The following is a 15,884-nucleotide window of genomic DNA, read 5'->3' as shown; positions in this document are numbered from 1 at the left end:
TAAATTTTTAAAAGATATAGTATTGTCTTTTTTTAACATAACTTTTACACATTTAAGAAAGGAAAGCACTTTTTTACGGATTATAGTTATGTATTATTTAAACATAATTTTAAATACAATACATAACTATAATCCGTAAAAAAGAGTTTTTCTTTAGATAATGGTATACTGAAATTGAATGTCTAAATAAGTTTAATAAATATTTTAATAGCCCCCCTCTAACAATCAAATAGCACTCCCAAGAGGTGTGGGCGCCACGTTAGAAAACACTGGTTTGCAGTATTAATCATTTATTATTTAATGAGTTCTATTATTTGTGAATCATACGTAGTTTTAATCTAGTCATATGATTTTGTAGCTCTGTATTTCGCTATGTATTGTGACTAATTAAGACATTTTAATGTTATACTAACTTAAGTTTCATATAATATATTTCTAAGGAAGAAATTGTCTTTGTATATGAATATACTATTTGTATATGAAAAAACTGAGTACATAATGAGCAAGAATGTTTTAAGAACTTTATTTCTCATTACAAAAAATGTTATGTTAAAGAAAATATTCGAATGAGATACACGTCGCCATTGTTGATGGATCGTTTAACCATCTCATTTTCCGCATACCTCATTATTTTACAGGTTTTCAAAAGCTAAGCATAAGAACGTCACAAAAAGGAAAAAAGCTTCTATTGTATGAAGGCTACACATACTATCAAAAATTAGTTAACATATCGTTTATCAATTGGTGCTGTTCTACGCATAGAAATTGCAGGGCGACTGTAAAAACCAGCGGAGACAATGTTCTCTATGCTAAAACATTGCATAATCATATTGCTTCGGCGCGGAGTCGGAAGAATTTGTAGAAATAGATAAAAATGTTTAATAAAACTAGTTGTGAGGTTGAGCGCGCTAATCTTCCAATATCCATGTCAATTTCACTAGTAACAAATTAAAAGACCTACAGATACCTTGTATTTGGAAATTCCTACTGTGAGTTATGAAGTATCAATGCCGTCTACAAATTCTATAACTTTGTGCTGACCATTTTTAGTTAGTAATTTAATATTGACATAAGTGTTATTAAATAAAAAGATTTGACAAATTTAACTCAAATTTATTAAATTATAACCGAACTATTTCTGTCGTGATGTGACCTAATATAATTCGTCATAATGAATGTGAAATGTTCAACTGTCAAGTTGATGTGTTTTGTAAACCAGGTAACACCTACTCAGACCGTTAATAATCACATTAGATTAGAGCCGTTGTTACAATAAATAAAAACATATTATTTTTATAGCTATATATACATTTTTAAATGGGTCTAGTTTTTTGTTTTGATTGCTACCATACAAAGAACAGGACGCCCATAGCGTTTACTTATATTTAATAAAATTACTTATAGACGAAGGTGTCCTTTTCAACCTAAAAAGCAGTTAGAAAAGGCCGGACTGTAGGTGACAGTGGCTTATATCAAAAAAACTATATATGTACTACAATCGGATCATTACACTTATTGTTATCGCGTAGTATACTTCGTCACTTATTTATTAAAGTTCACTACATCATATACAATGCTACATCTACAGTAAATGTGACAATCTATCTTATCCAAAATATGACTACATTGGTTATCTCTATCTTACTATATAGATAAATATTTAAAGCTATATTTGTTCATAGGTTTTTTTTTCTTTCAGGTACAGTTCCGCGATACACCTGGTCACGTCAAGGCAACGCAATCATTGTACTAGGAGAATACAGATTCAAGAAGCGTTCAAAACATATAAACCAGAAACAAGAGTGTCACTGGGTTTGCAACAAGAGTGATAAGGGATGTAAAGCGAAATTAACTACGGTCAACGATGCTATTATAAAACTTTACAATGTTCATACACACGACACCTTCAAAAAACTCAAATAAAACCAGTTAATTAGTCTAACACTGTATTATCTTAAGCAGTCATTTGTCTCTTTCTGGCTCAGTTGGGAAGACAGAGACATCTTATTTTGCGGATATGACCTAAGATACGACTTCCAATTGTTTAAAAAGGAGTTTACTCCTCTCAAAGGCTGGCAACGCACTCTCTAAAATGGGTGTCCATGGGCTGGGATGACTTCCCTTTTTGGCCTCGTAGGCTCATTTAAAAGCCTTTGGCCTAAAAATATGCAAACTGAGAACTTTGCCAATATCTATCATGTTGCACAGTTGAACAATTTTTTACTGTGTACCTTTTGGACCTTTATAATATTATGTCGACAAAGACAGTCACTATCAAAATGACGTTCTGAGTGACCTGCGTGATACTAAACGGCAAAATTGTCTGACCAGTGCAATATGGCCTAATAAGATAAAACGGTGTTATAAATTTTTCAGTTATTTTGTTTGCTTCGATTACCAGATTTGTTAAACCCAAAGATGTCTTAGTATGCAATTATTTAAGGTTACTTCAAATGAGTTACACGAAAATTCGCCGTTAATTATTTAATCAAACATTCCAATATTGTTAAGGAACTGTTGTTCTATAATAATAAAGAATATTTAAATATAAATATATATGTTTTTCTAAGATCGTTATAATATTTATTGGAATTTTGAGTTCTCAACTGAACTGTAAAATCGGTCGTAGTGGAGTAGTAGCGACTAATAGCGATAGCAAGTTAATATAGATAGAGAGACCTTCAATGTTGATTTTTATAAAGCGAACACATAAGCACTACGAATAATAAGAGAATATAGTTCTACTCTTTATCGCTATTTGAATGTACAGACTACCATATGTTTCATAAAAAATTGTAAAGCCCTTTTCATTAACAGGTGTTATGTGCATTAAGAAAAAATTATATTGATTTATGCGCTATGTACAATATTTTGTATTTTTTAGAACCAATCATAGACCAGACTGGAAAAGTCTTAATGCTTTCTGGATATAAATTTCGGATTCATCGGTCGACTTGGCCAAGGGTCAGATGGCAGTGTTCACTTCAACATCGTAACTGTCGAGCGTCAATAATAACATATGATAATGAAATAATTAAGTGTAACAACGTTCATAACCATTCGTAGTTTTTCTACCCCGAACTAACGATTCGACTTTTGCCCTTAATGTCGCAGTAAAGAAGTTAATCAGAGTAATTAGTTTGTTGCCGCGACCGCCATCTTGTTTTATGATTAATCAACACGCTGGCTTTCGGTCAGTCAGATACTTAAACGTTTTCGATGCTGCTTTATTAATATCAAAATGCTAGTGACTTCATTGAATATCGATATTTAATTAACTGACTAGAGATTCAAATAATTCGCTGATTTAACTACTTTACAGTGTAAATAAGAATGTCTGGATCACCATCGCTGTTGCTATAGGAAATTGTAAAGTAAGGGGGTTGATTTTTGGAGTTATGACGTTATTATGACGTCACTATGCGTCGATCCCAATTTAATATCAGTACCAGTCTTGAACATGAAAAATGACGAATTACAGTACAGATAGATCTATTATGGACTAAGAAAATAAATTAAATGATGTTAATTAAATTAAACCTAGCCAATATTTTGTAAGTTTGTACATCTAGGCTTATTAAAGTTTTGAGCCATTCTAATTGTTTCCAGTTGTATTAATTAAATTAATCAGAATTTTAACAGTACTTTCAGAAGCATGGGATAACTGGGCGTGTATTATAAATTAAAATACGAAATGAGTTAGTAAAACATGTTTGTTAATGAAATTATTATTTTTATGGACTTACAAACCTAAACAGTTAATAACTATTTCGCATGTGCAATGCAGTGATTAGTACACAACTATGTTACTATAAAATACACAGCGAATATTAATACAGAGTATAATTAAAATGTATACAAATTCACAATAACCATAAAATACACCACGAATGTTCAAATTAAGATTAAACCTAGATTAAAAAAGCATAAAATCGATAAGACACCTAAGGATTAGAACAAAAAATAAACCCCTAATCCCAATAACCATCCAATTTTCAACAATCCAAAACCAAACAATCCATTTTTGACCTCATGACATAGACATCTTAATCCAAATATTGATAAAAGTGTGCCAATAACCAATCGACTGATTGTAATAGCCATTTGTCAATACAAGCTATCTATGGTAGGTCGGATCGGTGTATGAGGATATACCTTTGTATGAAAATGACAGTTCAACTGTGCCAATATCCTATTTTAAGATTTTAACTTACACCAGTTTTTAAAATAATTAAAAATCAGTTTGATATGTTTTAAACATAGGCATGTATACTTTAATATTATTTGTACGGTTTTAATTACTTTATTTGGTTTATATTGATGAAATACGAGTGTAAAGAGCGAAGAGATTGCATTCTATCCGTCGGCAAAAATGGATTGTCTTGGTAGAGTTTGGTTATTGGGATGCAGATAGGAGACCGATCGACTGTCACGGTCTAATCTCATTATTTTCAAGTTGATCTCCATGTAAATGCTTTGGAAGTTCTCACTTGTCTTAGCGTAGCTCTCATAGTGTCATTCACATACAACTTAAAATAACGATTGACGATTACGCCTACCACGACCACGGTGGCGTTGATTGCAGTCGTGATAATGACTCAGCATAAGAATTTGACCATTTTTCATATGGGCAGCTGCGCGGCAATATCTGTCAATACAACGCCAGACGTCTTTCTCAAATTCTCGGTAAACGAAGCCTTGGTAGCTCATACGCTTCACCCCATCCTCAAAATAGTTTACTAAAAAAAAATTATGTTAAAGAATACATTCCACCACACAAATATACAGTATTAACAATATTTTGAATGTATATAACCGCCCACAGACGAGTGTCTGTAGGCGGCTATGCCAGGGCACATAATGCCAGAGCTCGACAGTGTTTAAACACTCAAATACATGCGCACACACACGCACACTTAATGTCTTATAAGACTGGTGTTTAATTAGTTGTAAAACTAAACCTACTTTCTTAAGAAACTGTTTTAAACATGTACCATGTACCGATGACTAGTCTGGGGATAAAATTTTATCACGAGCTTTGAGCGCGGCGACAGAATCAAGAAATTCCGTAACGAAAATTAACCTGGCACGATGACGCGCTGACGTAGCGAAAGCGCGGCTGGTCTCCGAGTGCCACTCGTTTTTTTTGAAAATACTATAAGTACCAAGAAAGTTATACAACTAAATCAACATTTGGCAAATAAAATAATTATAAGATGGGTATACATTTAATTTTCACATTATACAAAAACTTTGAATTATTCGATTGTAGTCAAGATTTTTGAAGATTTGTCAATGTTTAACATGAAACATTATACACTTTTTATATAAATACATAAAAACTAGTTGTAGTCATGTTTTAATTATGTTTTAACAGCCATTATTGTTAATAATAATAAATAAAAAAATAATAAATAATGTAAACAATATCTACATATAAAATATACATTGAGTATTCCAGAACTCCTACAATCTTATTAACCCTTATTCTGATTTTGCTAGAAAAAAATAATTAATAAAGCTATAAACACAGACTTTGAATATAAAATGGTCGTGAGATCATTAAGTCAATTGTTTTAACTAGATTTCCTTAAAGCGTCTACACACGCCCTAAAATTAGGGATACTTAAAAAAATATCGGGGAAGTGGTGGGCAGCACCCTAGATCGCCTGGTGTATAATCAAATCGTACCCTAATTTTACGGCTTTTTGAGTAGTCTGCTGCTCAGTACGGCAGAACTCAAGAACTGGCAGGGACATGTGTAGAGTAGAAGTGGGGTTAAATTTTAATTTTACTTAACGCATTAAAAATATAACGAAATAACATGTAACATACATAACATTTATGATACATTTCTGTTATATTATCTAAAAATTACATTGTTAAGTTAAACATTGCTGTTCTAGTTTATAATTTTGTTATGCTAAATATTAACATGTTCAATTTTGTTACATTTTGTTATCTTTAAAATATAGTGAGCGGAGGGACTGCGCGGATAAAGTGAAACTTTGAAATATGGAGATGAAAATAGGACGCATTCATCCTCGCTCTGTCTCTTTCTATCTCCCCACTCCAAAAGCGTTAAACGTTTAACGCAGGTTGCATTGATAGTTACATTAGAATTTCAGAAATAACCTTTGTTAATTTAGCATTGCTGTTGTAAAAATTGAATAACAATGTTATAAAAATATTATTTAAGTAAATATATTTTTTAACATAATAAATAAATTGTTATAACATTTATTACACTACTCTAGTGTAGAGGATGTTACTGGCGATTCGAACTACGAGCTCATATCACCACCCTTGGCCGAATTCGCCACCGATTTTAGCCGCGGGTAGACGCTGTTATATTATTTTCATATTCCACGATATGGAAATCTACAAATCAATTATAATATAGAAATTCTGACACTATCGAATTTAAATTTATATTTTAATAATAGTTCTTTTGATATCTGTAGCGCTAATCGCTCATTACCAAAATGTTAAACTATCCCGAACGCATTTTCGAGTTTCCCAGTACTGGCGCCGGTAATCTAGTTCCTTATTGAAAATTCCTTATTAATGTTTTTGATCTACATAACTTGAAGATCACTTTTCACTTCTATCTTAAACGATATCAAGTCTTTAGAATTTTTCCGAGATGGCGGGTGATTGTGTTCGTTTTTCATATGGACAATGACATGATCGTTTGTCATGATGGATGATAGACAGCCTCTGTTGGTATGGGTGGAGCATTGCCACCTCCGAATGAGAACGCCATAGCTGTCCTTTGTGTGCTTCAGGGAATATCTGTACCCACCGTAGACGACAATGGGGTTGCCACGCTTGGAGTGTATCATATATGCTGCAATAAATTTACACGTAATATTATTATTTGTTAGAACCTAAGTTAATCTTTGAGCATTCTTTTGTTTTGGTTATTTACACTAGAATGAGTACACTTTCTAAGAAAAGGCATGAAACTTCCCGATTTCTGGTTTTTACAATATTATTTGTGTGCATTAAAGGTCATTAGAATTCATAGGATTTAAAAGTTATAGGTACTGGTCATATACTTTTTCGATAATAGTATGTATGATATAAGTAATTAAATTACAAATTTATTAAACTTAAACTTTCTGCCGTCACGTAGTCTAAAATTCAGCATTTCTAAACTGTCTTGTAGTTAAAGTATGTTTCTGGCTTTATATAGTTTTTGTACTTTATTGTGTAACTGTAATATGTACAGTGGATTTTTATCATGGAAAATAAAACAAAAAATTATGAAAATGATTTTTTATTCAATTATAACTTAACAATTTATAATTCCTAGATTTACTCAAATTCTTATATTGCAAATAAATCACACATACATATATAATTGGAGTTGTTTTTTACATTATTTTAAGTAATTGTTTAAATAATTTTTTGCTATGGTTATGTTATGGTTACGGAATAAAACCTATATCAGATACCTGAAGGCTTTGATTGCCGTTGATTGTGTATACTACTATTTTTTATATTCATCTGACTAGGGCAGAAGTAGGGGTGGTATATCACAGCTCCACAGCGATATGGGGATGTGAAAGTTTTGCATTTTTATAAGGAAACGATCTGGGATTTTATAATTCGTGATTATGGTTATCAGTTGCTGCTGAAGAAAGTTTGCCATCTATGGTATACAGAGAAGCTTTACAGCCACTATATCTCTTCCTGCATGACCACCGCAATTTGGTCCTCCCTTCTAAAGTCTTTTTAGAATGAACTGTATAGAACGCACCGCCCATTGATAGCAGCAGATGTCCATTTGATTTCGTAAAGATTACGACATTTCCTTAAAATAATGGAAATAATGATTAAGTGTTCTGGTGTATTGTGTCTATGTAACGTGGGACTGATTTAGTTTTATATTAGGCTTGTTTGCAAGAGAGCGTCTCAAGCACTTCACACATACTTCCATTAAAAGCGAAGAGCTTCAGTTTAATAGAGCGAATATAGGTTATCAAATGATATTCACATGTTCTGTAAAACAATACGCAAACACTCCATGAGGCACCTACGTGAATCTTGCAATATAAAAAGGGATTCCATTTCTATTTCCCATCATTCGATCAGCTGTTTTCAATCTTCCATCTGCCTTTCTGTTATCGGTTTAAAATGTCCAAACTGGCTATTGTATTTTTGATTCTTTGTGGTGAGATTTTATATACAGAATTATATGTAAAATAATATATTTAACGTTTTCCCTTGATTATTATTAATCAATGTGTTCGATGCACTAAATATACATGTTTGCATACGAATTTATTATTATTTATCTATATTTTTGCATATGAACTATTTTAACGTAGAAATTAATTTATGAAATTTTAAAATCAAATAGATTTGCACAAATTTGTTATGTTTTGTAAATCAGCTATGATTAAACACACATTTTGGTTAAAATTCTTCCGTAGATCACATAAATAATCTTTATATGTAATTAATTAGTGAAACCTTTTGTTAGTGGTGACCATGTGGGCGGTGGCTCTAAACTGCCAGTCCTGTGGTGACGAGTGCGCCCCAGCCTGCGGTACCAGATACTTTAGAACTTGCTGCTTCAACTACTTAAGAAGGAAGAGGGGGTTTAATGCAGAGGTAGGTTCTATATACGTTACTCTTTCATATTCATAATCATTTACCGGTTCAATCTTCTGAAAGTTTTAATGTGTGTGTACCTTTCTTTGTATTTCACTAAATTCCTAAACGAATTTGGATGACTCTGATATAAATTGTACATGACTGATGTATTCTTCCGATGCACCTAGGAACATCGGATAGTCATTGGTATCTTTATATTCTGAATAAGTTATTTCTAGGCTTTTTTGCCACTTGTTGCCGCAGGTTCGATCCCCGGCTGTGCAACAATAGACTTTCTATGTGCGGAACATTCGCTCAAACGGTGAAGGATAACATCGTGAGGAAACCGGCTTGTCTCAGATTAAAAAAGTTGACGGCGTGTGTCAGGCACAAGAGGCTGCACTCCTACTTGCCTATTTGATTTATAAATGACCATAACACGGATACAGAAATCAATCAATAATATTTTTTTATATAGATTTGTTGCGGCAAGTATTTGCAGATGTAAATGTTTGTAAGCATATCTGTACATTTGCTATAATTTAGACAGATATTATTTGTCTCATAAAGCATATATTTGTCAGTATTTATTCAGTTAAACATAATATAAGGCACTTAGGGACTTATAAAAAGTTATTTTGTTTACAGATGTACTCCCATTCCCGCAATGAGCTTCCTCAAATACTCGTCGAGGACACCTGGAGCCAAGATCCAATCGAAGTCTATGATTCTATATAAACTTAACATCTCTAAATAAAATAAAAGTGAAAACAAAAAACAACAATTGTAAATAAAACGGATCAATAAAATTTAAACATTTAATTGTGTTTAATTTAGTTAACTTTTGGGGTATTAAAAAAACTACAGTAGTATCGAATAGTATATATTTTTAACAGCTATAATTTAAATATTATTATTCCATAAAAGGTATTAACATAACGTCTTTTGTTTGTGGGACTATCACACATTTAATGGGTTCTAACAAAACTTAATGTCCCGGGTCTATATACGCATTTGATAGTTGCTTTTTCACTGTAAATTATGAGAGATAAGTTATAAGACGATTCTATAATCAATGAAAAGCCTTTATATAAGCAATATTTAATTTTAATAGCCCTAAATATAAGGTTGTATACCAGTATTAGCGTATTTCTATTGAATACTTAAAAATAATAATTGTTTTCTATGTTATCTGCTCTTGCCAGTAGGACTATCTTTTTCTCATATCATCAATCACATTTTTAATGGTTTATGATGTTGTGTGTAAAAGAAATTTAATTTTTCACATATATACATATAATATATATCACAACTACACTAAAGTCAATTGAATAAGAATAACTAAGTAGACTAAGAGTTTTGCGCCTCCATATTAAGTTTGTGACTTAAATGTTGACTCATGATTATGATAGCTCTTCATATAATATATATTTTCGTCTTTGTCCATGTATAGTCGTGTCTTGCATCCACGACAGTGGTGAGTGGAACAGCGCCAAATTGTGAAACCTGTCTTCAACGTGGTCTTCAATGAATAGGTGTATCCTAGGTACATTATCAGTGGGTTACCCTTTTGAGATGTTATATATTGAAAATCTGAAATAAAACAATTGAAATTCTATAAGAAGGTCCTTGCCTTAATTTAAAACAAAAGACGATGAAGTTTTTGTTAGATTGTCATTTGTCAAACCGATTACGTTTTTGTGATTGGATTACATATTTTGACAAATTAGAATCGAAACTATTATACGAAAACTTAAATTTAGAAATTGAGAAAACAGTGGTGTAACTTTGTTAAGGACGAAAATAATAGGGATCCATACATCACACAAATATCTAATCTTTGTTAGTAATTAATTAGTGAAACCAAATTAGTTTAGTAGAAGTGATCATGTGGGTGGTGGCTCTAAACTGCCAGTCAAAACATAAACTGCTCTTTAAAAAAATATTTATATTTAGAAATGAAGAAAACAGAGGTGTAACTGTGTTAAAGACGGAGAACCGACTGCCTCTTCGACTGCCTCTGCCCACGATTGGTAAACTTACCTTCTCACTTTTATTACTCTTTAATGTATAATATTCCATTGTTTCGATATGTGAGAAACATATATATACAAATATCGAAACCTAAATACTATATACTAACAAAACAATAATAGACCTGAATAGTAATTTTATTCTGGGACTAAATTGTCTTCGCACATAATTATTTAAGTAATGTATACAAATATTGTAAATTCTATTTCAAAACCGTAAGTGTGGAATTTCTTGCCCATTCTTCTCTACATGAAACTTAAACCTTTTGGAAGGGGCAACTAGAATCATCTTTATAGTTTATTTAACGTTCAAAAGTGCCATTTTAGCTGTTCTAATTGGAATAAATGATTTGATTGATCGATTGATACTACTTGTGATGAAAGGGTGAAAAAATAATTAATCACTCGCCGTTAAATATTAATGAGCACCGCACTTAATATGGATACATTCACTAAAAATAAAATGTATGCATAGAGTCAGATACTCGGACTGGTATTGAAATTGAAAAAAGTGCCCGGCCGAAAAGGTTTGTAATCTCTGAAATGTCAAAAAAATGACAGCTGTCAGAATTCTACGGAATTAAAAATCAGACTATAATTTATGTGTAAAATCTGCTAAAATTAATTGCTAATTGCATCCTTACGTGTATGAGTCTGTATTACCTGTAAAAGAAAAAAAATATTACCTACCTTGTTAACTTAAATTACTGAAGTTCTAGTGCCATTACTTTTACGTATTAAAATTTACACAATACATACTTTTACACATTTCATATAACTCAACTATAAACCTTAATTAAATACAGTCTTAATTCCTTGTAAGATAATTTGCTGTTGCCATCTAATGTGTGTTCTTTCTATATACACAACTAATAGTTAAATTATACACAAGCTTTTGTACCTTAACTTTACTGGATAACCTAAATCTTGCTTTCTTCAACTCGAAGTGTTCGTATTCTTCATCAGAGCATCAAAGGCAACAAACAATTTGATAACTCTCGTTTTTATCTATGAAAAAATAATTCATTTTAAGGGTAACAATTTGACAGTAATATGTACATTTGTATGTCCTTTTTCTTATGATAGCCGAAAGCTATATTATTTATATATATATATTTATGTTAGTTCCGGTCTATAGTCCTTTTAATCTGGGAGAAATATTATAATGTGGATATGTTCAAAGAATCTTATTCGCACATATAACATTATATCAACTCTCAAATACATACCAATTAACATACTCACACATTCCAGCATACTCAATGTCTTTTAGTTGTGTTTTATTAGGTGTAACACTAAAACTACTTTTTCTTTCTTAAAAAAATAAAGTCGACATATTTATTATGTAACAAAAATAATAATTACATAATATAACTTAAAATTAAATTAAACTACTTCTCATATTCTTAATTCAAATCAACGATAATATTTTAAATCCTGGCATAGGTAATTTACTAAGGGATAATGAGTACGCAATAAAATCTCTGTTTTTCCTTTCCTTCCGTATTATGATTTTTCGGTTTTCTTCAATTTAATATGTTTTTTAAAGCTAAAATGTATGATAAATATGTACTTTAGAAATCTTCAATTCGACTACGACATAGTTTCAATTTCTTTAATTAAACAAATGATTAATTCAATTCAGGGCTGGGTTCGTAGCACACCAAGGCGCAACCGTAGAATATGGAGGAGCAAGAACCCCACATGAAAGCATGAACTATTATTTCTCTCAAGTTCAATTTACCAGCTCCATAGTAACATTTTATAAGCAGGGATATTTTTAAGAACACGTTTTCTCACGTCGCAAACAAATGACTTCTGTTTCTTGAATGTAAATCATAACATTGTTACTATTTATGGAACATCTCTCGTTTGTGCCAAATTTGGGATAGGAAGAGTAGATTTTGAGCAAAATTAATTGAAACATGCGATTTTTAAGTATATTTAGGAATAAAAAAAATTAACAATGCTTTAGATGAGAAATAACTGATTCGTTTTACAAAAAAATGGTTCACATTTTGTATAAGACGTCATTTCGTATCATAAATCGGGGAGCAGAATGCGTGTGAAGTATATTGGATCTAACTATCTGATTGTTTATACACGTAAAGCGTGATTTACACTTTCTTCCATGAGAACACCTCCATACGGTAACTGAGTCCTTTTTAGAGGCCAAATAGTACGTGAATCCATCCAAAATTGCGGTGACTCTCCCATTAAGTTTTTGCGTGAATCTAACTGAAAATATAATATGAATTAATTCAAACCGTACTATAGATGGACGGTGAACAATCCCTCAAACATATACGGAGTATCTTCGATCAGTCTAATTGACTGGCTGAAAGGTCCCGATGGTCTATCCTAATAATCTATCTCAATCCATTTATTGACCATCTGATATAGACACCTTAATCCAAATATTGATAAAAGTGTGCCAGTAACCAATCGACGGATTGTAATAGCCATCTGTTGATACAAGCTATCATGGTAGGTCCATGGTAGGTCGGATCGGTGTATGTGGATAGACCTTTGTATGAAAATGACAGTTCAAATGTGCCAATAATAAGATATTGGCATAAGATTTTAACACCAGTTTTTAAAATAATTAAAAGCGGATAAACTTTCCAATATGACCCGTCGATTTGAATGCTCAAATTTTTTTTGTAGATAGTACTCACCATAAGAAAGCGTTTTGTAAAGTATTAAGTTGCGGAAACTTACGGTTCATGAGATATATTTATTTATACTTTCCATACAAATGGACAAATATCATTCCATAACACGCCATAACACAATGAATTTGACAAATAACTGATGTCAAACATCAACCATTTCACGTATCGATTAGTGATGGGTTCGAAAAATTTGACGTATCGATACTACTAAACTTTCCAATATGGACCATAGATTATTTGTAACTTATGATCAAATTAATTATTTGTAATCAAAAAACTTAATTATTATCTAGTTCGGTTAGGTTGGGTTAGTATATGAATATTTTTTTTAATAACATTTTATTTAATAACCTAAAAGTACCCAACACCGAATCAAAGCACCCCACTATCCACGTGGTCTTGTCTGTCCTACCCCTAGAGTGTATATAAATAATCGGAGCCGTTCAAAACCCGAATTATTATCTAGTTCGGTTAGGTTAGGTTAGTATATGAATATTTTTTTTAATAACATTTTATTTAATAACCTAAAAGTACCCAACACCGAATCAAAGCACCCCACTATCCACGTGGTCTTGTCTGTCCTACCCCTAGAGTGTATATAAATAATCGGAGCCGTTCAAAACCCGAATTATTATCTAGTTCGGTTAGGTTAGGTTAGTATATGAATATTTTTTTTAATAACATTTTATTTAATAACCTAAAAGTACCCAACACCGAATCAAAGCACCCCACTATCCACGTGGTCTTGTCTGTCCTACCCCTAGAGTGTATATAAATAATCGGAGCCGTTCAAAACCCGAATTATTATCTAGTTCGGTTAGGTTAGGTTAGTATATGAATATTTTTTTTTAATAACATTTTATTTAATAACCTAAAAGTACCCAACACCGAATCAGAGCACCCCACTATCCACGTGGTCTTGTCTGTCCTACCCCTAGAGCGTATATAAATAATCGGAGCCGTTCAAAAACCGAATTATTATCTAGTTCGGTTAGGTTAGGTTAGTATATGAATTTTTTTTTAATAACATTTTATTTAATAACCTAAAAGTACCCAACACCGAATCAGAGCACTCCACTATCCACGTGGTCTTGTCTGTCCTACCCCTAGAGTGTATATAAATAATCGGAGCCGTTCAAAAACCGAATTATTATCTAGTTCGGTTAGGTTAGGTTAGTATATGAATATTTTTTTTTAATAACATTTTATTTAATAACCTAAAAGTACCCAACACCGAATCAGAGCACCCCACTATCCACGTGGTCTTGTCTGTCCTACCCCTAGAGCGTATATAAATAATCGGAGCCGTTCAAAAACCGAATTATTATCTAGTTCGGTTAGGTTAGGTTAGTATATGAATATTTTTTTTTAATAACATTTTATTTAATAACCTAAAAGTACCCAACACCGAATCAGAGCACCCCACTATCCACGTGGTCTTGTCTGTCCTACCCCTAGAGCGTATATAAATAATCGGAGCCGTTCAAAAACCGAATTATTATCTAGTTCGGTTAGGTTAGGTTAGTATATGAATATTTTTTTTTTAATAACATTTTATTTAATAACCTAAAAGTACCCAACACCGAATCAGAGCACCCCACTATCCACGTGGTCTTGTCTGCCCTACCCCTAGAGTGTATATAAAATCGGAGGCGCGGAGGAAGAGCAGCCCCCACCCGCCGTAACAAAGCACAGGCATGAAATGCCTGTGCTTTGGTACGCAAGGGTGGAGGGGCTGCGTTTTCCGTAGCGCCGGAGCCGTTCATAAACCGAATGATTATCTAGTTCGGTTAGGTTAGGTTAGTATATGAATTTCTTTTTTCTAAGAACTGTTTCTGAAATCATCAATAAACATATAAAAAACTAATATTTATATCATATAAAAACTAATATTTATCATATTAAAACTAATATTTATATTATATTTGAATAAAATTCAAGTTTTTATTCAAAAAAAACTATCGACAAATTCAAAAAACGATTTTGATGCAAAATGTCACGTCTCTAATAACTAATGGAATCTGTATGGCTAAAGTCCTTTGCCTTTCCCATTAGGGATAAATTGAAAATAAAAAAAAATAAGCAATGGAAAATGTACGATTTATTTACGAATTTCTATACATTATACAGGTTTAAATAATCTTTATTAATATTTAGACGGAACTCCGGCAGAAAAAATAACTTGGAGGTGTTCCATTAAAGGTAAAGAGACACTAACATAATCAGTATTATCAAATTCAGGGACACATTTCTAAATTGTTACCATTCTAGCCTTAAAATTTTAAACATGAATATCTCCGTAACTATGGGTTTCCGCAGGTTGGGAATGACACAGGGGGTATTTCTCCATCCCCTCTTCCATCTCCCATCAAAAAAACCTCAAAAATCGACGGGTCATATTGGAAAGTTTAACCTTAAAAGCAAATTTGATATGTTTTAAATATAGATATGTATATTTTAATATTATTTTTACGATATTTAAATTATGAGTCTAAGAGCAAAGACGTTATATCCGTTACCAAAAATGGATTGTTTTTGTAGGGTTTGGTTATTGGGATGCAGATAGGATAAC

The 15,884-nt window shown here is 32.0% G+C and overlaps 2 protein-coding genes across 3 annotated transcripts in view; one reads left to right on the top strand and one right to left on the bottom strand.

Moving 5' to 3' along the window:
* LOC110998605 (protein tramtrack, beta isoform) overlaps positions 1-15,884 on the bottom strand; it is a 297,133-nt gene that overhangs the window by 39,131 nt on the left and 242,118 nt on the right. The gene's annotated exons all lie outside the window — the stretch shown is intronic.
* LOC110998637 (trissin-like) lies at positions 7,679-9,401 on the top strand. The gene is made up of 3 exons (XM_022267374.2): positions 7,679-8,179; positions 8,492-8,622; positions 9,253-9,401. The coding sequence occupies exons 1-3, from the start codon at positions 8,143-8,145 to the stop codon at positions 9,340-9,342; spliced, it is 258 nt and encodes an 85-aa protein (XP_022123066.2). The 5' UTR covers positions 7,679-8,142; the 3' UTR covers positions 9,343-9,401.

The sequence above is a fragment of the Pieris rapae genome, chromosome 8, assembly GCF_905147795.1.
Source record: "Pieris rapae chromosome 8, ilPieRapa1.1, whole genome shotgun sequence".
Taxonomy (NCBI): domain Eukaryota; kingdom Metazoa; phylum Arthropoda; class Insecta; order Lepidoptera; family Pieridae; genus Pieris; species Pieris rapae.
Note: the sequence above shows the minus strand (reverse complement) of the source record. Positions and strands in the feature narration are given on the sequence as shown.

Excerpts from the sequence above, each read along its gene's own strand:
- LOC110998637 (XM_022267374.2), top strand. The coding sequence starts at position 8,143 with ATGTCCAAACTGGCTATTGTATTTTTGATTCTTTGTG. Across the intron at positions 8,180-8,491 it reads TGTATTTTTGATTCTTTGTG|TGGTGACCATGTGGGCGGTG; the intron begins GTGAGATTTTAT and ends ACCTTTTGTTAG. Across the intron at positions 8,623-9,252 it reads AGAGGGGGTTTAATGCAGAG|ATGTACTCCCATTCCCGCAA; the intron begins GTAGGTTCTATA and ends TTTTGTTTACAG.